A 26531-nucleotide genomic window follows, 5' to 3' on the forward strand; every position below is an offset into this window, starting at 1 on the left:
GAACTTTCCGGATGGTTGTATTTCAGTCACTAGCTGAGGTTTGAAGTAATTTCTTATCTGATCTGAGGTTGTGAATGACAGTCTTTCAGTTAGTTGCTTCACTCCCCCAACCCCTCCCCCCTCTCACTATATACGCTTCCCTTTCAAATATTTATTCAAATCCCGAAGACAAGTTTGTACTGAACCTGTTTCCACTGCCCTTTGAGGCAGCATATTCTTGAATGACATATTTTGTTGCATTAAAACAACTCTCTTCATTTACTGGTGCCTATGAGCAATTAGCTAACCTTCAAATCTCACATTCAGACCTTCAGCTTGAAATGATGGTGGGTTATCTACTGGGTAGTGAACCAGTGATAGAAGGCCCATCAAACCACATACCAATCAGGCAGTGGTGAGGCAAGCAGTGAATCTTCCAGTGGAATTGAGATCCCAGATGTCTCACCAACTGAGAGCTGCCGGTCAATCAGAGGTCAACAATGCCATAGGAAAGCAGTGGTTGGTGTAGGAAAAATTCCCACTGGAGTCCCAGTATCGTGGAGCAACCCAGGCCACAGGTAAGTATTCAACGGAACGCCACCTAAGGTACTGTGTGCATTACATGGCATATGTCCGTCTGCCATTCACTTAATACTGGTGAGAACAGATGTGTTCCTTAAGTGTTTCTGAATCAAACTTAAAGGCGTCAGTTGGCAGTGGAACAGGAAAGTCCACCTGGTGGAGACAAAGCTAGCAAGGTTCAGTTATGAGCATCACCAGCTTAAGTAAATACCAGTCCGCCTCCAAGATCATTTGCAGAGAGAGGACACTGTTCCATGCATTGTCTCTGCATTCCATGCTGGTCATAGCCAGTCAAGGTCTCCAACAATCTCCCCACTAGTCTCCTGCACTCTGCTCACCTTCAGTTCGTTCCACATCCTTTCACCTGTTGAAGTGCTGCCACATTGCTTTTTGGTCTGCCATTTGTTCTTGGCACTGTAGCATTGTGATTTTCTTTTTAAAGCATCTGTCTTCTCATCTTTCATGGAACACCTTGCACTCCACCTATGCAATCTCCACCACTCTACATAGAACATAGAACAATACAGCGCAGTACAGGCCCTTCGGCCCTCGATGTTGCGCCGATCAAAGCCCACCTAACCTACACTAACCCACTATCCTCCATATACCTATCCAATGCCCGCTTAAATACCCATAAAGAGGGAGAGTCCACTACTGCTACTGGCAGGGCATTCCATGATCTTACGACTCGCTGAGTGAAGAACCTACCCCTAACATCAGTCCTCATGCTACTGGCAGGGCATTCCATGATCTTACGACTCGCTGAGTGAAGAACCTACCCCTAACATCAGTCCTATATCTACCCCCCCTTAATTTAAAGCTATGCCCCCTTGTAATAGCTGACTCCATACGCGGAAAAAGGTTCTCACTGTCAACCCTATCTAACCCCCTAATCATCTTGTACACCTCTATCAAATCACCCCTAAACCTTCTTTTCTCCAAAGAAAACAACCCCAAGTGCCTCAGCCTTTCCTCATAGGATCTTCCTACCATACCAGGCAACATCCTGGTAAACTTCCTCTGCACCCGTTCCAGTGCCTCCACATCCTTCCTATAGTATGGCGACCAAAACTGCACACAATATTCCAGAAGCGGCCGCACCAGAGTCTTATACAACTGCAGCATGACCTCAGGACTCCGGAACTCAATTCCTCTACCAATAAAAGCCAGTACGCCATATGCCTTCTTCACTGCACTATTTACCTGGGTGGCAACTTTCAGAGATCTGTGTACATGGACACCAAGATCCCTCTGCTCTTCCACACTACCAAGTAGTCTACCATTAGCCCAGTAATCCATCTTTTTATTACTCTTACCAAAGTGAATCACTTCACACTTAGCTACATTGAACTCCATTTGCCACCTTTCTGCCCAGCTCTGCAGCTTCTCTATATCCCGCTGTAACCTGCCATATCCTTCCTCACTGTCTACAACTCCTCCGACTTTCGTATCATCCGCAAACTTGCTCACCCAACCTTCTAACCCTTCCTCCAGGTCATTTATAAAAATGACAAACAGCAATGGTCCCAAAACAGATCCTTGCGGAACACCACTAGTGACGGCACTCCAAGATGAATCTTTGCCATCAACTACTACCCTCTGTCTTCTTCCAGAGAGCCAATTCCTAATCCAAACCTCCAACTCACCCTCAATGCCATATCTCTGTATTTTCTGCAGTAGCCTACCATGGGGGACCTTATCAAACGCCTTACTAAAATCCATATATACTACATCTACCGCTTTCCCCTCATCTACCTCCTTCGTCACCTTCTCAAAGAATTCAATAAGGTTTGTGAGGCACGACCTGCCCTTCACAAAACCATGCTGACTATCCTTGATCACATCATTCTTATCCAGATGTGCATAAATCCTATCCCTTATAATTCTCTCTAAGACTTTGCCCACAACAGAAGTGAGACTCACTGGCCTATAGTTACTAGGATTATCCCTACTCCCCTTCTTGAACAAGGGAACCACGTTTGCTAGCCTCCAGTCCTCTGGCACTACTCCTGTAGACAAAGAGGACACAAAAATCAAGGCCAATGGCTCTGCAATCTCCTCCCTTGCTTCCCAGAGAATCCTAGGATAAATGCAATCAGGCCCAGGGGACTTATCTATTTTCACCCTTGCCAGAATTTCCAACACCTCTTCTCTACATATCTCAAAGCCATCCATTCTACTTATTCGTGCCTCAGTATTCATATCGACAACAATGTCCTGTTCCTGAGTGAATACTGACGAAAAGTATTCATTCAGCGCCTCCCCAATCTCTTCAGCCTCCACACGCAACTTCCCATTACTATCCTTGATTGGACCTATTCCTTCCCTAGTCATTCTTTTATTCCTAACATACCTATAGAAAGCCTTAGGGTTTTCCCTAATCCTACCAACTAAGGACCTTTCATGTCCCCTCCTTGCTGCTCTTAGCTCTCTCTTCAGGTCCTACCGGGCTACCTTATAACTCTCAATCGCCCCTATTGAACCTTCACGCCTCATCTTTACAAAGGCCGCCCTCTTCCATTTAACAAGGGATTCCAACTCCTTATTAAACCACGGCTCCTTCACACGACCCTTTCCTCCCTGCCTGATAGGTACGTACTTATCAAGGACACTCAATAGTTGCTCCTTGAACAAGTTCCACATATCAATTACGCTCTTGCCTTGGAATCTACTTTTCCAATCCACACATCCTAAGTCATGCCTCAACGCATCATAATTTCCCTGCCCCCAGCTATAACTCTTGCCCTGTAGTACACACTTATCCCTCCCCATCACGAGACTAAAAATCACCGAATTGTGGTCACTGTCCCCAAAGTGCTCACCTACCTCTAGTTCTAATACCTGGCCTGGTTCGTTACCCAGAACCAAATCCAGTATGGCCTCACCTCTTGTTGGCTTATCTACATATTGTGTCAGGAAACTCTCCTGCACACATTGCACAAACACTGACCCATCTAACGAACTTGAGCTATAGCTTTCCCAATCAATATCAGGAAAGTTAAAGTCTCCCATAACAATCACCCTATTACTGTCACTCTTCTCCTGAATCATCTTCGCAATCCTTTCTTCAACGATTCTAGGACTATTAGGAGGCCTGTAAAAGACTCCTAACAGGGTGACCTCACCTCTCCTATTCCTAACCTCAACCCAAACTACCTCAGATGGCAAATCTTCATCCATCTTCCTTTCCACCGCTGTAATACTATCTTTGACAAGCAAAGCCACACCCCCCCCTCTTTTACCCCCACCTCTGACCCTACTAAAACATTTAAACCCTGGAACCTGCAACAGCCAATCCTGTCCCTGATCTAGCCATGTCTCCGTAATAGCCACAACATCGAAGTCCCAGGTACCAACCCACGCTGCGAGTTCACCTACCTTATTTCGTATACTTCTGGCATTAAAGTATACACACTTCAAGCCACTCTTCTGTTTACAGGCACGATCCTTTAAGATTGATACCATATTCCTACCCTCCCTACACTCCAGGTCCTGCACCCTAAAGTTACAGTCTGGGTTCCCATGCCCCTGCAGAGTTAGTTTAAACCCCCCCCAAGAGCACTAGCAAACCTCCCCCCAAGGATACTGGTGCCCCTCAGGTTCAGGTGCAGACCATCCTGTCTATAGAGGTCCCACCTTCCCCAGAAAGAACCCCAGTTATCCAAATACCGAAATCCCTCCCTCCTGCACCATCCCTGTAGCCACGCATTTAACTCTTCTCTCTCCCTATTCCTCGATTCTCTATCACGTGGCACGGGTAACAAACCAGAGACAACAACTCTGTTCGTTCTAACTCTGAGCTTCCAACCTAGCTCCCTAAAAATCTTGCTCTTTCTTTACTCTCTCTAGACCATTGGTAGCAGTGCCTCCCATTGCCTCTTTCTGCTGTCTGAAGTTCTCTCCTGAAATTTCTGTTTTGCCACATTTCTATGTGCCATCCAAAGCTTTTCCAGAAGCTACCAATTTATCCAACGTTTTATAAAATTGCTTCCAAGTTCATTTTCCCCTCTAGTGAAGTGCAAGCTCTATTCCTGATGAAGGGCTCTTGCCCGAAACGTCAATTTTCCTGCTCCTCAGATGTTGCCTGAACTGCTGTGCTTTTCCAGCACCACTCTAATCTAGAATGCAAGTTGTTAATGTTTTATGATTTTAATCCAAAGTTTACCCTGGAATACCAACGCAGAACTTTATAGTAAAAGTGTCTAGATTTGCTGCTTTAATACCCCCTTTCACCTGGAATTTTAGTCACTTTTTCATATTTTGTACTGTCTTCACTCGCCAACTATAGTTTGAATTAATGTATCAAAGAAGGCTATATTTAAAAATTGCTTGCTTTTAAATGATGTAAAATTTCAAAGTGTTCATTGTGGAAGGAATCACTACTTACTGCCATTTTCTAATCCTAGTTAAGATATAAAACAGCCCATGTTCACTGCTTATTGAAGTGATCATTAGGAATGTATATTACTAGGACTGTGAAAGGATGTGACCCATTAGTCTGAGTGTCATTGAGCTCAGTATCCAGTGGTTGAATTTTAGTATTCTTTCAGAGTGTCGGCATTGCTGGCTGGTCCAGTAATTATTGCCCATCTCTCATTGCCCTCAAGAAGGTAGTGGTAAACTGCCACCTTCAACTGTTGTTGTCCAGATTGAGGTGATTTTAAAACAGTCATTTTATTGAAATAACAATTAGTGTGCTAAATTAGTAATTGCGCTACCAAGAGGTTATTAAAAGAATTAGGACTTTATATCTGTGATCTTGTTGTGGTTTTGTTTCTGATTTGCATCTTTGGCAACTGTATTTTACAAAGCAGACTTATTGCACACTTCCAATCATACTTAAGTATTTTCTTTCTGTTGTGCCCTCCAGCTTGTTCTCTCTCATGCTCTCATTGTTTTCATTTTTACTTTTCATTGAGCTGTTCTTACTTCCTCTTTCCAGTGCATTATTGTGTGCTGGTGTGGTTCTAGCATTTATTATTTATGCCACGTACTGTTTTCCATGTTATCAGGACAAAAAGTTAAATCGCAGAGATACATTCATTAAACTTCCACATTCCTTTGAGTTTGAGACTGAGGTGATCTGATTGAGGGTTTTAAAAATATTAAGAGTTTGTTACTGGAAAATGATTTCCTCTGGAGAAGGGATCAAGACAATGACTTTAGAACAAAGCCATTTAACATGGGAATCAGGAAGTACTTTCTCACACACTAAGGGCTTTGAATGTTGGCAGAATTGAGTGTTTTATGTCAGTTAATGTGAAGCTGATAGGAAATGGTTGAAGTTGAGATAGGGACCAAAATAATTAGAGTCAGGGCTGAATGGCCTCCTATTCCAGTTTCAGATGGTAACCATCAGCTGCAGTTGTGCAGTATTCTAAACTGTTCGTGAAGGGTGGGTGAAAACAGGTTGCAATTTAATGTTTTAATACCTTCCAATTTCACCGCACAGTGTTCTTTCCTTTTTAATATGTATTCTAGAAATCTAGTCTTTTTCTTGCGCACACTACAGACGGTGTGTTTTGAAAGAGTGAATTTGAGAAAATAGTTTTTAGACACAGATGAACTTGCGAATTCATTTAGCTAAAATGAAAACTATTCTTCAGGTGGGGCAGGGGAATGGGGGTAATCTTGTCAGCACAGTTGGGCAATCTGTAGATCTGGCTTCTATTTTTGAGAAGAATGGCTGTTAATTTAAAGTAGCATTGCTGGTCACAGGCAGAGATCATGAGGTTTCCCCTTGCCCAAGGGCACTGTGAACCTGTTAAAAGTCATATCTCCCCTCTCATCCAACGACAATGATGTCTTTAGATTACCTACAGTGTGGAAACAGGCCCTTCGGCCCAACAAGTCCACACCGACCCGCCGAAGCGCACCCACCCACACTCATTCCCCTACATTTACCCTGCAGCTAACACTATGGGCAATTTAGCAGGGCTAGTCATATTGTGAGGTATCTTGCCAGGTATCAAATTGAGTTTAAAGCAATAGATTTTTAAATCTTAAAGTTTTATTGGGAATGCTAAATAAATAACTGCAGCACGCATTAGGACTAAAGATAAGGGCGAGAATATAAATCTTTGATAAAACCTGGAGTTGTGATTTCTTATTTTAAGTGAGATATTAATCCAACATCAGCTCATTAGTTTTTCAGGAGTGTTTAGAGCAATTATGAGCTTAGTACATCATTTCAAACCCAATACATAAATTCACACCTCTTTTAATAAAATAAAAGTTGAAAGCTTTTATTGCACGGCCTAAGAGTGTAAGTTGAAAAGTGTGGTGCTGAGAAAGCACAGCAGATCAGGTAGTATCTGAGGAGCAGGAGAATCGGCTCTCACTCCTCGGATGCTGCCTGACTGGCTGTATGTTTCCAGCCTCAACAGATTTTGACTCTGATCTCCAGCATCTGCAGTCCTCACTTTCTCCTGAGTGTAAGGATGGAAGTGCTCATCAGTTCAATGATTAATTGTTTGCAGTCTGGGACTTTTAAACAGCAGTATAGGTTCATTATCAGAAACATTGAAGTTCTGTGTATTGGGCAAAAGCTTTAAGTTACTGTCCATTTCAGTAGAGAAATAACAGTGGAAGTTGACAGTTCTCCCAGCATTCTCACTGCAGATTGAGGCCAATATTGTTCTGTCTATGAAATTGTGTTCTAGGCAGCAAGTGTTATTAAGCCGTTGTTTTATTTGGATGCTGAGATAATGAGCCAATGTTGGTAATCTCAGCTTTTTGTTGTTTTTATTCATTCATGAGATGTAGGCTTCATATTTATTACCCATCCCTCGTTGTCCTTCAGAGGTTGAGCTACCTTCTTGACCTGCTGCACTTTATTTAGAGAAGTTACACCTATAATGTGATCTTCTCTACGTCGGGGAGACCAAACGTAAACTTAGGGAAGTGTTTAAGGATGATATGTTGGATGCAGAAACTGGTGGGGAGGTAGCTGAGGACAAGGGGGACTCTCTTTATTGTGTTGGGAGGTGGGGGTGGTTTAGAGCCTTGAAACGGGGAATGGAGATGGTGCAGTGGAGGGCTGTCTGGGTGACAGGGAGAAAAAACCTGTTGTTCGCAATAGGTGGACACCTGTGATCCTTGCGAGTGGAATGTCTCTTTGTCCAAGCAGATGTGGCGGAGGCGAAGGAATTGGGAGAATGGGATGGAGTTCTTGCAGGATACTGGGTGGGAAGAGGTGTAGTCCAGTTAGTTATGGGAGTCTGTATGTTTGTAGTAAACGTTCATCTGGAGACTGTCGCTGGAGTCTTTTCGAGCTCTGTGTACTGTAGGCAGCAGTTGAATAGCAAGGTAAGTTGCAACTATTTCATAGAGGTCTGAGCTACACTGGACGTTTACAGTCTGTCTGCTTCAGTTTCTTCAATGGTGTGGTCCCTGTGAGCATAATTCGATCCATTGCTTCAGATGAGATATGAAATCTCTCTTCCTGAGTTAAAAAGATGGCCTAAGTCATGGGCTTGTCAAAACTGGTGTAGACAGGAGCTTGCAGTCATGTTAGTGCTGCACTGTTGTGGAATAACACTATTACAGGAAAACTGAGTGCGAAACACTAAAAAGCTGGAGTGCAATGTGTAACATTAGTAGAGAGTATTTTCAGTTAGCAAGCTGGTTGAGACTCTGTTCTACCATTACAGTAGTAGGTGCCTCACCATCTGGTAGACTCTTGGATTTTAAAATTATAATTGCAGAATAACAGTGAGCAGTATTCTTACCAATACGATTCAGTAAAATTGTGGATGTTTCTGAGTGATGATGCCAAAAACCTAGAAGTATACCTTGTCAAACTTTGCATGTTTTAAACCCAAAAAACTCTCCACTGCCATTCTTCAATAACCTGAGCATGGATGAGGTAATGAATGAAAGTTTTGGTTAGATTCTCCCTCTTGGCATTTAAAACATCAGGTTTATTTGTGATGAATGAACCTCAAAGTCTTTACTTGGCATATGTTGTCAACTTTTATATGTACAGTGCACCAAGTTAGTATATTTTTAACTTGCTTCATTGACTGCTTTTGAGTGAGAAACCTTGTTAAATATGAGGTTTTATAAGATGGTTTTTACTCGGGACTTTTGTCAATTTGGGATAAAATGGTGGATAAAAGGGATTATATGATTTGTTCTGAATTTTGCTGACAACAAATCTGGGAGGTTTATGATTGAGGGGTGTGGGGATGGGGGTGTTTCACTTGGAAGAAGATGCAAGGTGTTCATACTTGCAGACAATATCAAAAGCATCTCTGACGATGGATAGACTGTTAGTCTAACAAGTCTCTAGAAGTGGGGGTACTGGTGTTGGACTAGGCTGGACAAGGTCAGAAGTTAGACACGACTAGATTATAGCCCAACAGGTTTATTTGAAATCACACGTTTTCGGAGCCCTGCACTTTTGTCGAGTGACAAAGGAGCAGCGCTCCAAAAGCTTGTGATTTCAAATACAACTGTAGGACTATAATCTGGTGTTATGTGACTTCTGACCAAGTCTCAAGAAGGTGTTGAGAATGACAGGCTAGTAAATAGTTAGACTCTTACCCTCTTCAGTTCCAATGGGGTTACATTTCTAATCAGCATATCAAGCTGGATAAATCAAACAAAGAACAGTAGTACTGGAAATCTGAAACTAAAACTGAAATTACTGGAGAAACTCAAGTTCTGACAAAGCCTGAGGAGAGAAAGCAGAGTTAGTGTTTCAAGTCCCATGACACTTCTTCAGAACTGAGAGCAGCGAGGGAAAAAAGGTCTATATATTGGGTGGGTGGTGAGCAGATAGGCAGATATGGAACCCACGAAAGTGACAGATGTGTGTGTGCTAGAAATAAAGAAAAGTTGATGATGGGGACAGTAGGGAGGATAACTGACCAAGGTTGCCATGGTGGCAGCAAGAGCAGGATCAGCTGTGCTGAAAGCAGCCCATGCCATGACAGGGCCTGGTGTGTGGGGGTGGGTAAAAGGTATCAGCAGGTTCTAAAGTTATTGAACTCTTCATTAAGTCCTGAAGGCTGTAGTGTCCCCAAGCAGAAAATGAGATGCTAATCTTTTAGCTTGCACTGAGCCTCACTGGAGCATTGCAGCAGGCCTGGGTCATATATGTTGGCCAAGGAACACAGTGTGTTGAATAAGCAGGCAACTGGAAGCTCTATCATTTTTTTGCAGACAGAACAAAAGTGTTCCCCAAAGCAGTTGTCTATTCTTTGTTTCATATCCACAATGTGTACAGCAGTACATTGTGAGCAGCAAATCCGATAGACAAGATTCAGTAAAGTGCAAGTACAGAACAACCTCGGTTATCTGAACATCAATTATCCAAATTTCAGATTATCCAAACAAGATCAAGGCCCCGTAAAAATTTTTTTTAATTAAATTTAAATAAAAGCACAGCGAGAGCAGGCAGCCTGGGCTGGCATTGAGCAGGAACAAGGCCGCCTCGGGAACCGTGATCCTGCTCTTGCTGCCGCCATGGCAACCTTGGTCAGTTATCCGAACAAGATACTCCCTGCCTGTCTCGTTTGGATAATCGAGGTTGTTCTGTAAATCACTGCTTCACCTGGAAGGTGTTTCCAGAGCTGTGGATAGTGAGGAGGGAAGACTTAAATGGGCAACTGTTGCACCTTCTGCGACTCAGAGGTGGTACTGACAGGATATGGGGAAATATTGCACAGTTGTTGGAAAGCACATGAAGTTAAAGTCTGGCCTCTAGCCACAATCATTACATTGTCTGGAGTACTTTTGTAGATTGGCTTCATGATTTATTGTTAATATTGAATGTTTTCTAAAATAAAAATGTGCAAAAAGCTAGGAGTTTGTTCTTGTTACAGTATTTTTGAATGTTATTCAATCAGGGATCAAACTCTGAACCTTATCTAGGCTCCATGTCTGCAAAAAGTGGTTTCGGTCATAAAACACCTTGTTTAATAAAAAGAACATGTAATTTCAGTTTTCACAAATTTAATGTTTTGAGCTTTTGTGTCTAAGGCTGTATCACTGAATTATTACAAAAGGCCAGTGATGGTTTGTGAGCTTTGTCAGGATCCATAGATTGAATATTCAAGTAACTCCCTGCAGCAATCTTTGTAGCTTAGATGGAGATTTGTTACTGGTTTCAATTTTTGGGCAGCAAGTCTAGTAAAATCAGTCTAACTCGGAAAATATGAAACAATTAACTTAAATTTTGACATCCTCAAAATGATGACTAAATCTGCTGCCTTAGATAATGTTATCAAGTTCTTTCTCCTTTTACTGCTCCACAGGACAAGGGTTATTTTGAATCTTGCAATTCACCAATCAACTGATCGCAAACCTTTCATCACCTTAATTATGCTATAGGTTTCTGTAGAGGTGACTGTTCAGTTTTGCTTTGCTATATACTTGCAGTAATTCCAAAAGTTTAAGGTTGCTTGTGCAATCTGAACATGATTGATAAAGTTTTCTTTTTATCTGTGCTGCTTATGAATTTCAACCTGGAAAGTTGACAAATTATTTTATCTTGAACATCCTGCAAGATTGATTTTGATCACTTCATGTTCTGAGTGGTCATGTTATTGTGCAGCAGTACCTGATTTGGGTCACTGTTGAAATTTATGGTGTTCACATTGAGTCATGGATATAGTTTTCATCTTCAAATTAATCGGTAGAATCAGATATTAAGCAGCACTTTGGCATAAATTGACTTTTCACTTGTGAAATGCATGTTTTGCTTACAAGACTTAAAAACCACAGAAAGAGGTCAATTAACCCATTACATCTGCCCTGAGCAGAGCATTTAAACAGCTCCCAAGTTAATGATAAATGTTTTTTGATGAAAACAATCAGGATATTGGAAACACTTTGTGATCATCTGTGCTGTGGTTAAGTGAACAGCTGAGTACCATTGCTGTTTTTATATTGGTGCAAATCAATTTCACATCAGCCTTGGGGTATAATGTAGGAGATTGACTCAGGTTCTGAGCACTGCTTCTGCTTGAATACAGGGCAGCCAAAGTCCTCAGTTTGTGATTGACCGTCTCATTCCGTTTCCATCTCCTGAATCCGTTTCCATCTCCTGAATCCATTTCCAAATATTTTGGTAGCCATTGTGCTGTCCAGTGAAACATTTGAAAAAAACTTTGTTTTGACATTTTACAAAGTTGGGCTGCATCGCTTGTTCTTTTACAAAAATCATAAACAGCAATGTGAAGAGTGGAATAGTGTGAACAATTTCAAGGGTATTTGTGTTGAGCTGTTCAATTTTTAAAAATTGATTCACAGGATGTGGATGTTGCTGGCTGGGTTGGCAATGTTCCCAATCCCTAATTATTCAGAGGGTAATTAAGAGTGACCTTCATTACTGTGGGCCGGTTATTACATTGCCAAGTTCCGTGATGCTAGTATGTATTATAATGGACTCTTGTTGTGCAGTGAACTGGTATATTTGTTTCATATTTGTGGTGCTATAACAAGCTGAAATGTTTGGTTGGGAGGCTATTTTGTTTTAACGGTGCACTAACAATATTGATGTAAACCGCATTGAAGATGGAGTAACAGGTTTATAGACCACATACTTGTTCCCTGAGACAGTTAATGGTTGGGTTCTCACACTGAGCACAGGCTCAAAAATTTATTTGCTGCGTTAGCTGGAGAATGATGCTTTGTAGGAGTAGATTTGTTCCTTTCTTTAAAAAAAAAGTTCTACATGGCAAGTATTTTTGTTAGTGAGGTATTATAACTGGCTTGTACATTTGAGGGTGGATGTAATCCAAATTGTGTCTTTGGATCAGTGATGTTGAGAACATGAGAACCTGTTGTCCTTTTCTTCACTTACTCTACATTTAACTCTGCTGTTCCTTCAGTGTTGTGAAAGCTAATATTTGTAAATAAACCTGTTGCACTATAACCCAGTGTTGTGAGATTTTTAACTTTGTCCACCCCAGTCCACACTGGCACCTCCACATCATGTATTTTATATGACACCTTTCACAGTCACAGGATGCCTGAAAGTGTATTACAATCAATTAGGATGTGTAGTGGTTGTTTCATATAGGAAGCATAGCAGCCAATTTGTACACAGCAAGTTCCCAGTAAAACCAATGGATGAATAATCTTTTGAACGATGTTGGTTGAGGGATAAGTATTAAGGCCATAAAACCAGAAATTATATCAATCTGCCCATTTGATTCTACTCTGCCATTCGACCATGGCTGATAGGTTTTTCAACTCCATTTTCCCACTTTTTCCCCTTAATATTTGATCCCATGGCAATCAAGAACATATCTATCTCTGTCTTAAATGTACTCAGTGACCTGGCATCGACAGCCCTCTGTAGCAATGAATTCCACTGATTCACCACTCTCTGGCTGAAGAAGTTTCTTGTTATCTCCATTATACAGGGTCTCCCTTTTACTCTAAGGCTATGCCCTCAGATCCTCATCTCTCCTGCCAATGGAAACATCTTCAAAACTTCAACCTGTTCAGGCGATGAAGTATTCTGTAAGTTTCAATCTGATTCCCCCTGCATCCTTCTAAACTCCATTGAGTATAGTTCAAGTCCTTGAACATTCTTCTGTAAGCCTTTCATTTCTGGGACCATTCTTGTGAACCTTCCCTGGACCCACTCCCAGGCCAATACATCCTTACTGAGATGTGGGACCCAAAATTGCTCATAATACTCTAAATATGGTCTGACCAGAAACCTTATAAAGCCTCAGAAGTACATCCCTGCTTTTATATTCTAGTTGTCTTGAAATGAATGACCACATTGTATTTGCCTTCCTAATTACTGAATCAGCCTGTAAGTTTACCTGAAGAGAATCCTGGACAAGGGCTCCCAAGTCCTTTTGTACTCCAGATTTCTGAATTTTCTCCCCATTTAGAAAATAGTCCATGCCTGTATTCTTCCAACCAAAAGTGCATGCCCTCTCACTTTCCCACATGCTTATTTCATCTGCCACTTCTTTGCCGATCCTCTGTCTGAATCTTTCTGCAGCTTGCCTGCCTCCTCAGTACCACCTGCCCCTCCACCTGTCTTTGTATCATCTGCACACTTAGCCAGAGTGCCCTCTGTTCCTTTATCCAGATTATTAAGCATGACAATGGGGACTGCTTATCGGCTCTTCTTTGACATGTTTTTTTAGATTAGATTAGATTACTTAGTGTGGAAACAGGCCGTTCGGCCCAACAAGTCCACACCGACCTGCCGAAGCGCAACCCATCTATACCCCTACATTTACCCCTTCACCTAATGCTACGGGCAATTTAGCATGGCCAACTCACCTGACCTGCACATCTTTGGACTGTGGGAGGAAACCAGAACAACCAGAGGAAACCCACGCAGACACAGGGAGAATGTGCAAACTCTGCACAGAGTCGCCTGAGGCGGGAATTGAACCCAGGTCTCTGGCGCTGTGAGGCAGCATGTAAATTGCCTATAGTGTGAAGTACATTAGTTAAGGATAAATGTAGGGGAATGGGTCTCGGTGGCTTATTCTTTGGAGGGTCGGTGTGGACTTGTTGGGCCGAACGGCCTGTTTCCACACTGTAAGGAATCTAATCTAATATAGATACTTTGAGTGGGGAAATGTCAGGCAGATGGGATACAATGTTAATAAATGTGAAGTCATCCATTTCGTAGGAGTAACAGTAAAAAGGATTATTACTAGAATGGTAAAAAGTTGCAGTATGCTGCTATGCAGAGAGAGCCTTGGTGTCCTTGTGCATGAGTCACAGAGGGTTGGCCTACAGGTACAAGTAATTAGGAAGGCAAATGGAATTTTGCCCTTAATTGCTAAAGGGATTGAGTTTAAAAGCACGGAGGTTATGTTGCAGTTGTAAAGGGCGCTGGTGAAGCCACACCTGGAGTACTGCATGTAGTTTTGGTCTCCTTACTTGAGAAAGGATGTACTAGCACTAGAGGGGGTGCGGAAGTGGTTCATTAGGTTAATTTCGGAGTTCAGGGGGTTGGCCTTTTGAGGAGAGACTGAGTAAATTGGGATTATATTCATGGGAATTCAGGAGAATGGGGAGGATTTTATAGAAATGTATAAAATTATGAAAGGAATAGATAAGATAAATGTAGAGAGGCTGGTTCCACTGGCATGTGAAACAACGACAAGAGGGCATAGCCTCAAAATTAGGGAGAGCAGATTTAGGACTCCATTGAGAAGGAACCTCTTCACCCAGAGTGTTGTAAATCTAATTCCACTGAAGTATTTGATGCTGCTTTATTAATCACTTTTAAAGCTAAGGTAGATAATTTTTTGAAAAATAAAGGAATTAAGGGATAATGGGATATGGCGGATAAGTGGAGCTGAGATTCTGAGAAGGTCAGCCATGATCTGATTGAATGGCGGAGCAGGCTCAAAGGGCCAGATGGCCTCCTGCTCCTAGTTCTTGTGTTCTAACCCAAGCCAATAGTGTTAAGAATTAATATCTCTTAATGCTGGGAGTAAAGTGGCAAAACAGAGGACTCGGGTTGAATATCCGCACAGGTGATCAACAAAAGAACAAGGATTGCTCATTATTATAAGTCTGAATGTTGCCTTTGAGGCATAAAGTTTGAAGTCAACATAGTGATGGAATAAGATGACTGATTTGCAAGTGGAAGTTTGATGTATGGAGTTTGCAGAGGACGAGAAAAGTGGGAGTCCACAGTGAGAGGGAGAAGATGGAGGATTGTTATTGCAAATCATTTGTAACTTGTGAAGGTTTGAGATAGGAATGTCAATGAGCAGATTCTTGGTAGTAGAGTTCATCGGATTGGGGAAGGCTCATTCTGTGGTTTTGATGGTCAGGTAGTCGAGGTAGTGATAGCCTAACAATGTTCCAGGGATGCAAAGGAATGGTCTTTTAACAGTTGAGAACGAAGTAGGAAATTAAGTTGGAACGAAGTTAGAACTGACTGGGTAAAGAAATAAACTTGCTTCTTTGCACGTTATTTGAGCAGTTCAATTGAATTCCAAAGGGACTGCTTTTGAGATTTGTCTTCACTGCGCAAGGCCTGTCACTAATGGTGTATAGCTTATCATCCCCTGAACGCTTCTCACCAGGAGATTTTAAAGTGCTTCTGTTCAACTCCTCCTGACATTAGAATGTAAGAAACCATTGGAATGGAAGCCACCAAAGTTTGACTTGAAAATTTTATGTTCTGATTACAAATATTATCATTGTTCTAATTTCAGGTGAAACCATTTTGGGGATGAACCTGGTTAAATAAGGATGAATCAACAGGGTCACATGGCATCTTATGGGCAGCCCCAATCTGGTTACCAAGGGTACCAACAGTTCGGATACAACAGTCAGCATACGGCGGGTGTTCCAACCTCTCAATATGGACCATATAATGGACCTGTTCAAGGTTACCAACCAACTGCTGTTCTACAAGGTTGGTATTATAATCAACTGGGAGGTATGAAGTAGAATTGTTCCAAACATCTTGGTTCGCTCTGCTATTTTCTCATGTACAGTGTTCAATTTCCCCTTGACATGCACAACTCTGTATCTTTTTGTCTCCCTATATCTCTTTCGGTCTTGCTGTCTCTCTCCACGTTTCTGGGAAATTGATGTAAAAAAAGAAGTATGAGGTGATGTGGAAAAGTGATGTACGTTAATGCTTCCATCAAAACAAATTAGTCTTTCATTTAAAAATTTCTTTTCAGTGTAAGCTGATCATACTTGTATTACAGTCAGATTTAATTAGAAATTCCATAGAATCCCTACAGTGTGGAAGCAGGTCATTTGGCCCATCGAGTCCACATCAACCCTTCAAACAGCACCCCACCAAGACCCACATTTCCAATAGCCAACCCACCTAGTCCACATACCCCTGGACAAGAGGCAACTTAACACGGCCAATCCACCCAATCTGTGTATCATTGGACTGTGGGAGGAAACCACAACACCAGGATAAAATCTATGCAGACACTAAGAGAATGTGCACGCTCCATATGGACAGCTGCCCAAGGTTGGAATCAACTCCAGGACCCTAGTACTGTGAGGCAGCAGTGCTGACCACTGAGTCACCGTACGGCCCTGTCTTTGGGTTTAGGAATGATGGGTGTAGATCATTTTATTTTTCAATTAGTGCTTGCTAAACAAAATCTCTGCTTAAAAAGACATGGCCTTACAGTTCTGCAGCATAGAACATGGTCCATTGGCCCATCACATCTGCTCTGGTTAAAAAAACAAGTTTGTGGATGCATGCTGCCCAAAACACAAGTCTTTCTTTTTCAAGATAACATCATGCTTCCTGTGAACTAGCAATTATGAACCCCGTTGATGGCGTAAGTAACCCAGTCCACAGTGACCAATATATTTTTTACAAGGCACATACTGTAGGCTCATGAGTGTTTCACACTGTGCTTTCAGATCAGGTAGTTTGGGTTTAGTTTAAAAATAAATATTTTATTTTATTGAGGGTGGTAAACCTTTCCAGAAGGTTGACACAACAGCAAGTGAACAACGCAATATGAAGCAGAAACCAAAGTTTGAATCAACCAAAATAACACAGCATTTGGAAATGACTCGATATCTTTCTCAGAACAACAAATGAATTTTGGAAGAATGTAAGGGGAAGATGTCATACGATTATTACAAAGAGGAATAATGGATTGAAGGAACTCTGGTCTCGAGAGACTCACACTTGTTTCATCACTGTACTCAGGATAGTAGATCTTCCAGACTGGAGATGTAGCTGCTTAGGTCTTCTAATCGCTTTCTCTGGTCCACTTCAAATGTGGAAGCATAGAATTGGGTATGTAGTTACATTTAATCCAGTGCTAAATGTTCCTGATAATTCCTCTGTCACTGAAGGTTTTGAGGTGAATAAAGGTCGACAAAATTTGTATAGATGCAGTGTAATAAAGAGTGTGGTTATAATTATGGTCGAAAAGAATTTGCTGGAAAAGCACAGCAAGTTAGGCAGCATCTAAGGAGCTGACGTTTCCGGCATAAGCCTTTCATCAGGAATGTGTGGGGAGGGAGGGGATTGAGAGATAAATAGAAGGGTGAGAGTGGGGGAAGGTAGCTGGGAAGACGATAGGTGGATGCAGGTGGGTGGTGACTGTGATTGGTCAGTGGAGAGGGTGGAGTGGAAAGGTGGGAAGGAAGGTGGATAGGTAGGGCCAGGCAAGAGGGTGTGCAGAGTTGGAGGGTTGGGATGGGGGTGGGGGAGCTCTGGAAACGAGTGAAGTCCATGTTGATGCCTCATGTGGTTGAAGGCAGAAGATGAGGCATTCTTCCTCCAGTCGTCAGGTGGCTTGGATTTGGCAGTGGAGGAGGCCCAGGACTTGCATGTCCTTGGTGTAGTGGGAGGGGGAGTTGAAGTGGTGGGGTTATTTGGTGTGTGTGTCCCAGAGATGTTCTCTGAAACATGCTGTGAGTTGGTATCCTATCTCCTCAATGTAGACGACACCACATCGAGAACAACGGACACAGTAGATGAGGTGTTTGGATGTGCAGGAAAATTTCTGTCGGATGTGAAAATATCTTTGGGGCCTTGGGCACAGGTGAGGGGGAAGGTGTGGGCACCCACAACTGCTGACACCAATCGCAGCATTGACTTCCATTTCCAAATGTTGCTGCTACACATGGACTGTGAAGTCTGAGCAGAAAAGCAACAGTTAGCAGGAGTATTGTCATAGTGAGATTGAATCTGTGTTCCTAGTGCATGAACCTGGTGTAATGGATTATTAATCCAATGATGTTACTGCACTGTCACTGCTTCCACTAATTGCAGAAAGAAGTATGAAAGTTGGCATTTTGGAATAAGTGTTGTTTGTAATAACTTCGGGAGATTTGTTACATTCCCTGTGCACATACTGGTGGATCTCATTAAGTGATGTGTTGGACCTGATTTGTGGTTGTGATCTACATACAGTATGTTCAAAAACAATGTTAACTTAACATTAATTGTTATCAGGGTTAAACCTAGTGAATCATCAAATCAGTCTGCTCATCTTTTGACCTCTGCAGATTTATGCATTAGTTTATAATTGCTTCCTACATTCCTTTCTGTTTTACTCTAGTTGTGTGCTTATGTTTTAGTTCGCAGTTTGGTGGCACACTTCCCATTCCCTAAGACCTTCCAAGCTTTCTTTTGCATGTATTTGTTGCCTCCTCCAAACTCCTTCAGTAACACTGGAGTGATTCCATCTCTCAGTCGATAACTATCCAATCCTTCAAGGAGCATCCCGTTCAGACCCAGCTTCCTACCCTATCCCTGTAACCTGGCACTTACCATGGCTAATCTACCTAGCCTGCACATCACTTAGATGTTATGGACAATTTCAGCGTGGCCAATCCACCTAACCTGTACGTCCATTGTTTTGACTGTTCTCTGATATATATGCTTCCAAAAACTTGTGTTGGCAACTGTCTTTTTGCCTGCCTCCCTAATTTCACGTGTCTTTTTCTATTCCCACCTTTTTTTGTTTTCCAACAAATGTTCTTTACATATTGTCTTATTTAAGACCAAACACTACTTGTACACAACAGTTATCTATTATAGCTGCACCTTTAAAACATAGAAAAGTACAGTACAGAACAGGCCCTACAGCCCATGATGTTGTGCTGAGGATTATTCCAAACCTAAAATAAAATGACCTAACCTACGCACCCCTCAACTCACTGTTGTCCATGTACATGTCCAGCAGTTGCTTAGATGTCCCCAATGACTCTGCTTCCACCACCACCACTGGTAACACATTCCATACATTCACAACTCTGCGTAAAGAACCTACCTCTGACGTCTCCTCTATACCTTCCTCCTAACACTCTAAATATATGACTCCTCGTAGCAGTCAGTCTTGCCCTGGGGAACAGTCGCTGGCTTTCTACTCTATCCGTGCCTCTCAATACCTTGTATACCTTGATCAGGTCGCCTCTCTTCCTCCTCTTCTCAAGAGAGAAAAGTTCAAGCTTAGTCAACATCTCTTTGTAAGGCAAGTCCTCCAGTCCAGGCAGCATCCTGGTAAACCTTCTTTGCATCCTCTCCAAAGCCTCCAGATCTTTGCTATAACAGATTATACGCAATATTCCAAGTGTGGTCTCATCAGGGTTTTGTAGAGCTGCAGCTAAACCTCGCAGCTCTTAAGCTCGATCCCCCGTTAATTAAAGCCAAAACGCCATATGCTTTCTTAACAACCGTATCCACTTGGGTAGCAACTTTGAGGGATCTATGCGCTTGAACACCAAAATCACTCTGTTCCTCCACACTGCCAAGAATCCTGTCTTTAATCCTATATTTGAGTTCAACCTTCCAAAATGCATCACTTTGCATTTATCCAGGTTGAACTCCATCTGCCATTTCTCAGCCCAGCTCTGCATCTTGTCTATGTCGTGCTGCAGCCTGCAGTAGCCCTCTATACTATCGATGACACCTCCAACCTTTGTGTCATCGGCAAATTTGTTAACCCACCCCTCAACCTCCTCATTCAAGGCATTTATAAAACTACAAAGAGCAGAGACCTGTGGAACACCACTCACCACTGACCTCCAGGCAGCATACTTTCCATTTACAACCACTCTCTGCCTTCTGTCAGCCAACCAATTGTGAATCCAGATAGCCAAATCTCCCTGTATGCCATACTTCCTGACTTTGTGAATGAGCCTACCATGGGGAACCTTTTCAAATGCCTTGTTGAAGTCCACATACACCACATCCACTGCCCAACCTTCGTCGACCTGACTTGTCACCTCCTCTCTCGACCTGGATGAGGGCTTAGAAGGGTGGGTTAGATGACACTAAGGTCAGTGGAGTTGTGGGTAGTGACGAATGATGTAGGTTACAGAGAGAAATAGATAAGCTGCAGAGCTGGGTTGAGAGGTGGCAAATGGAGTTTAATGCAGACAAGCCTCAGGCGACTGACTGTGTGGAGTTTGCACATTCTCCCCGTGTCTGCGTGGGTTTCCTCCGGGTGCTCCGGTTTCCTCCCACAGTCCAAAGATGTGCAGGTCAGGTGAATTGGCCATGCTAAATTGCCCGTAGTGTTAGGTAAGGGGTAAATGTGGGGGTATGGGTGGGTTGCGCTTCGGCGGGGCAGTGTGGACTTGTTGGGCCGAAGGGCCTGTTTCCACACTGTAAGTAATCTAATCTAATCTAATCAAATCTAAGTGTAAGGTGATTCACTTTGGTCAGAGTAATCGGAATGCAAAGTACTGAGCTAATGGTATGATTCTTGATAGTGTAGATGAGCAGAGAGATCTCGGTATCCAGTACACAGATCCTCGAAAGTTCCCACCCAGGTTGACAGGGTTGTTAAGAAGGCATACAGTGTTTTAGCTTTTACTATTAGAGGATCGAGTTCCGGAACCATGAGGTTATGCTACAGCTGTACAAAACTGGTGTGGCCGCACTTGGAGTATTGTGTACAGTTCTGGTCACCGCATTATGAAAAGGATGTGAAAGCTTTGGAAAGGGTGCGGAGGAGATTTACTAGGATGTTGCCTGGTATGGAGGGAAGGTCTTACGAGGAAAGGATGAGGGACTTGAGGCTATTTTCGTTGGAGAGAAGAAGGTTGAGAGGTGACTTAATTGAGACATATAAGATAATCAGAGGGTTAGATAGGGTGGACAGGGAGAGCCTTTTTCCAAGAATGGTGACAGCGAGCACGAGGGAGCATAGCTTTAAATTGAGGGGTGATAGAAATAGGACAGATGTCAGAAGTAGTCTCTTTACTCAGAGTAGTAAGGGTATGGAATGCTTTGCCTGCAACGGTAGTAGATTCACCAACTTTAAGTACATTTAATTCGTGATTGGACAAGCATATGGACGTACATGGAATAGTGTAGATTAGATGGGCTTCAGAATGGTATGACAGGTCGGCGCAACATCGAGGGCCGAAGGGCCTGCACTGCGCTGTAATGTTCTATGTTCAAAGAACTCGATAAGATTTGTGAGGCTTGACCTGCCCCTCACAAATCCATGTTGATTGCCTTTAATCACACTATGCTTTTCTAAATAGTCATAAATCCTATCCCTCAGAATTCTTTCCAAAACTTTGCTGACCCCAGAGGTAAGACTGACTGGTCTGTAATTGCCAGGGATTTCCCTATTACCCTTCTTGAAAAGAGGACCTAGATTTGCCTCCCTCCAATCCTCTGGTACGACTTCCGTGGAGAGTGAGGAAACAAAGATCTTCACCAGCGGCTTAGCAACCTCCTTTCTCGCTTCCTGGAGCAATCTAGGATACATTTGGTCTGACTCTGGGGACTTATCAATCTTGTTGTTAGCCAAAATTCCCAGCACATCAACTTCTTCAATCTTGATCTGTTCAGGGCTATGTCCCTGCTCCTCGACGTTCTCATTCACAACAAGGTCTCTTTGCTTAGTGAAAACCGAAGCAAAAGACTCATTTAGGACTTCCCCTATCTGCTCAGACTCCACGCACAAATTCCTTATGCTACCCCTGACTGGCCCTACATTCTCCCTGATCATTCTCTTATTCCTCCCCTATGAGTAAAATGCCTTTGGGTTCTCTCACATCCTTCCTGCTAAGCCTTTCTTGTGCCCCCCTCTCGGCTCTCCTCTGTCCATTTGAGCTCCTTTCTAGCAAGCCTGTAATCCTCTAAAGCGCTGCGAGACCCTTGCATCCTCCACCTTAGGTAACCTACCTTCCTCCTTTCGATGAGAGACTCCTCGGTTCTCATCATCCAAGGCTCCTTAATCTTATCCCTTCTGACCTGTCTCAGAGGAACAAATTTATGCATCATTTGCAGCAACTGCTCCTTAAACAGTTTCCACATGTCTGTTGTGCCCTTTCTCTGGAACAGTTGCTCCCAAACTTTGATTCATCCAATTTACTCCATAGTTAAGATTAGAGTGCTGCTGGAAAAGCAGAGTAGGTCAGATTCCTGATGAAGAACTGTTGCCCAAAATGTGATTTTCCTGCTCCTTGGATGCTGCCTGACCTGCTGTGCTTTTCCAACATCACTCTAATCTTGACTCTGATCTCCAGCATCTGCAATACTCACTTTGCCCAATTTATTCCTTACCCTCTCCACTGCATAATGAAGCATCTGCATTGCTGGAGTGCAATAGGATTGACTCTGTTTCTCTCTCCACTGATGCTGCCAGATTTGCTGAGTTTCTGCAGCCCTTTGTATTTTATTTTCTGCCTCTCCCCTGTTTTGATCTGCAGTTCTGGACCCTGAGCAATTGCTTTTGTTTTGTCAGTTAAGTTCTGATGGAAAGACTAATTTTTGATAATTAGAGCTTCTGTACAATTTCTGTAATTAAAATTGCCTCAGTTGGTAAAAAGTTTGTCAGTTTAAGAATTATCCTCATTGGAGAGAACAACAAGTTTCTCAAGTTTCAGTTTTCTTTTAGTTAAGTTTACTGGTGCTGGGCATTTCACGTTTAATATTTCAACAGGAGCTGAGTAAAGTTTTTCAATGTTTCTATGGCATCATTAATTTTTCATACTGCATTGTCAGCTTTAGATTCTTCAACCCTTTGTACAGTGTAAGTTTAAAGAATGAAATTTGTGAACTTAATTGGTTTTCAATTTCCATGATGCTGTAAAACCATCAGCAATACGTCAGTTGTCGTTCTTTCTATCTAACATAAAACCTGAGCATCAATTTATTGATGATCCAAGTTGACTGTATGCCACCTCCAAGTCAAATTCACTATGATGCTGATGCCTCCCCTCAACTAGTCCAATTCTGTGCCCACCTAAAACTCTTATCTGTAAATTGCTGTGTAGCAGTCAAAAGCTTAGTTTCTGGAGACTAATAACTTGAAGGGAAATGGAAATAGCATGGGAAAATAGCATTAAGATAATGGTCAGCCAAGACCTAGAAAGCAGGATAGGTTCAGCGGGCTGAATAGCCTACTCTTGTTCCCATCTTCCTACCTCAACCACTTCATTTGCTGCCTCATATGCCCTCACTGTTGCTCAGTCAGAGGTACAACTTCCTCAACCAAATCATTTATAGACAGGATCAACTTGGTCCGTATGGTGGTATTCCCTCTGAGCAGTTGAGGGAGCTATGAATAATTTTGAGCTTTTGTAAAATCAAAAAAGATTAAAATCTTTGTGAACTTCTAATTCTTCCACATTTTGGAAATTGGCTTATAGCATGACCAGATTTGTATATCGTGTTGTACTGAATGGGCAACAATCTGCATAATGATTTCAGTCTTTTCTATCTATTTTACATATGATTGATCTCAGTTGAGAATTGTTTCTTAGAATCTTCTAGTTTTACTTAATAAAAGATGTTGAATTTGTATTTTGCTAACAGCAAAAAAAAATCATGAATAAGCAAGTGCTCTTCACGGATGATAGAGTTCCTTATTGTATGGAGAGTTAAAATGCTCATGTCTGTCTTATATTTTGTAGGTCCATTAAGGACAGCATCAGGTGCACCCCCAACCTCATTACCTCCCTCAACAGCTGCACAGTCAACAGCCTACAACCAGTATGGCCAGGGGGATGTTCAGAATGGTCCTGCAATGTCTGACCAGTTACAACGGTTTGTATATGACACATGTCAAAAGCAAATGGACCAAAATATAGAGACCATGTCATTGCACTTCATTTCCACAGAGCTGGACTTGAGCTTTGATATTCTCTGAGCACTCAGAGTTTCAAGCTTATCAAACCATGCATTCTACACACAACAGCTGACTTTAAGATACCCACTGTACACAACAAATAAGGTTTCATAAAGTTGTGTTTAGGTTCAGTGTAAATGTTACTTTGTTTAAAACTTGCACCGTGATGATGTGGAAAACTTTCAGATTCTGTTAATGATGTGAATGTACTTTCAGTCCATTACTCGATTGCGGGTGAGGAGAGCAGAACCTGTAGGAAATGAACAGTGAGGATTTAACTATGCACAAGGATTTTTAAATTGGGAATGTTAATTGTAGAATTTTATGAAAAAACTCGAGTGAAGCAAGTGATTCAGTCCAACCAGTCAATGTTGTGAATTCTCCAGTAGTCTTAATGCAAAGTACTGACTATTAACATTTATCCCTTTTGTACCATTCCCTTTACAAGGCCAGTACCTCTTCCAAATGTTGTATTTTATATTTAAAAACTAATTTCCAGCTATTGTATGGAAAATTTCTGTTTAAGTATTGAATGCTGATGAGAAACTGCTGTAGTGTTAGAGCTGACGCTGGGCACTTAAACTGATGTGACATCCTACATTAATATGATTCCAGCATGTTCAAAAAAACTGGAAAAATGTTCAGCAAGTAAGTTTTCCTACTGAGATCATCATTTCAAACACAGCAGAATTGTGAGAGGGGGGGAAAAAAACAAATAATTTAACTCATCTTAGAAATTTCTTGTCGCTGAGTTCCTGCCCGTAGTATTATGAACTTTAAATACTCAGGGAAATGTACAAAGTTAAAAATCTCACCACACCAGGTTATAGTCCAACAGGTTTAATTGGAAGCACACTAGCTTTCGGAGCGACGCTCCTTCATCAGGTGACAACCACCTGAGGAAAGAGCAGTGCTCCAAAAGCTGGTGTGCTTCCAATTAAACCTGTTGGACGATAACCTGGTGTTGTGAGATTTTTAACTTTGTACACCCCAGTCCAACACCGGCATCTCCCAATCAGGGAAATATAGTTTGGGTCGAAGGAAATTGTTTCATACCTCTCAACATTAATTGTCTTAGTTTTGCTTGGGGTCACCCTTGCTTTATAAGACACCTTTACATCAGCCAGGATTTGAAAATGGGCAACCTTACAGAGACACAGAAGATGGTGTAAGGAGTAGTTTTGAGTACCTGAGTTCAGAGAAATTGCTCAAAATGTTGTTGGCTTGGCTGTGTTGCTGACCACTAATTGCAAAGCCAGTCGGTAACTTTACACTACTGTACTGGAATTACTTGTGAACACAGGAATCTAATGATTCAACTTCTTTTACAGATTTCCAGTCTCTCAACCATACATGCCTGGTAGTCATCCGATGCCATATCAACAATATGCACCCCTGCCCAATAATACACAACAGTTACCAAATCAAATGGCAGCAATGCAGATCAGTGGTTCTACAACTAATGCACCACCGCCACCACCACCTGCCAGTCAGAGTTACGGTAAGTGATTAGATTAGATTACTTACAGTGTGGAAACAGGCCCTTCAGCCCAACAAGTCCACACCGCCCCGCCAAAGTGCAACCCACCCATTCCCCTACATTTACCCCTTACCTAACACTACGGACAATTTAGCATGGCCAATTCACCTGACCTGCGCATCTTTGGACTGTGGGAGGAAACCGGAGCACCCGGAGGAAACCCATGCAGACACGGGGAGAATGTGCAAACTCCACACAGTCAGTCGCCTGAGGCTTGTCTGCATTAAACTCCAGGTCTCTAGCGCTGTGAGGCAGCAGTGCTAACCACTGTGCCACCGTGCCGCCCTAATGTTAAACTGATCGGATTGCGTACAGTTGAATTTGTCTTCATAGACCAAATTCTTTCATGTTTGATTTATCTGAAAAACCTATATTCCAAAAACCATCATCACATAAGCTTGTATATGAGTTTGCCATCACCACTTGAAAGCCTTCTTTCATTATATGTCAGCTCAAAGCCTTATACCAGCACCTTCATTGAGATTTTACTCCCCATAATAGTGGGATTTCTTAAAATTTTGACCTTTATGTAAGTTTTTTTTCACCTGTTATGGTTTCTTTTACCTCTCCCAAGTTGTTCCTTCTGATGTTCACCAAAAATCTGAACTTTGCCTTCAATTTCTTATCTTCGTTGAATCTAGAGAGAATTCGTGGCCAAACTGTTCTGTAGTTCAGTTAGATCACTAATGATCTTCATTCTAGATAATTCCATGAATCAGCCTTTTCTTTATACCTTTTAACAATAATCTATCAATCTCTCTTTCAAAATACGGAATTTACTCCATCTACAAGGCTCAAGCCAGGAGTGTGATGGAATTCTCCCCACTTGTCTGGATGGGCACAGCTCCAACAACACTCAACAAACTTCACATCATCCAGGACAAAGC

At 42.2% G+C, this 26531-nt stretch overlaps 1 protein-coding gene across 2 annotated transcripts in view; it reads left to right on the top strand.

Moving 5' to 3' along the window:
- LOC140484764 (protein transport protein Sec24C-like) overlaps positions 1 to 26531 on the top strand; it is a 75147-nt gene that overhangs the window by 2064 nt on the left and 46552 nt on the right. For both annotated transcript variants that reach the window (XM_072583581.1, XM_072583582.1), the window contains exons 2-4: positions 15726 to 15928; positions 23890 to 24022; positions 25436 to 25605. In XM_072583581.1, the coding sequence (XP_072439682.1) occupies positions 15763 to 15928; positions 23890 to 24022; positions 25436 to 25605 (469 nt within the window). In that variant the 5' untranslated portion in view covers positions 15726 to 15762. The remainder of the gene's footprint in view (positions 1 to 15725; positions 15929 to 23889; positions 24023 to 25435; positions 25606 to 26531) is intronic.

This window comes from Chiloscyllium punctatum, chromosome 13 (assembly GCF_047496795.1).
Source record: "Chiloscyllium punctatum isolate Juve2018m chromosome 13, sChiPun1.3, whole genome shotgun sequence".
Lineage (NCBI taxonomy): Eukaryota > Metazoa > Chordata > Chondrichthyes > Orectolobiformes > Hemiscylliidae > Chiloscyllium > Chiloscyllium punctatum.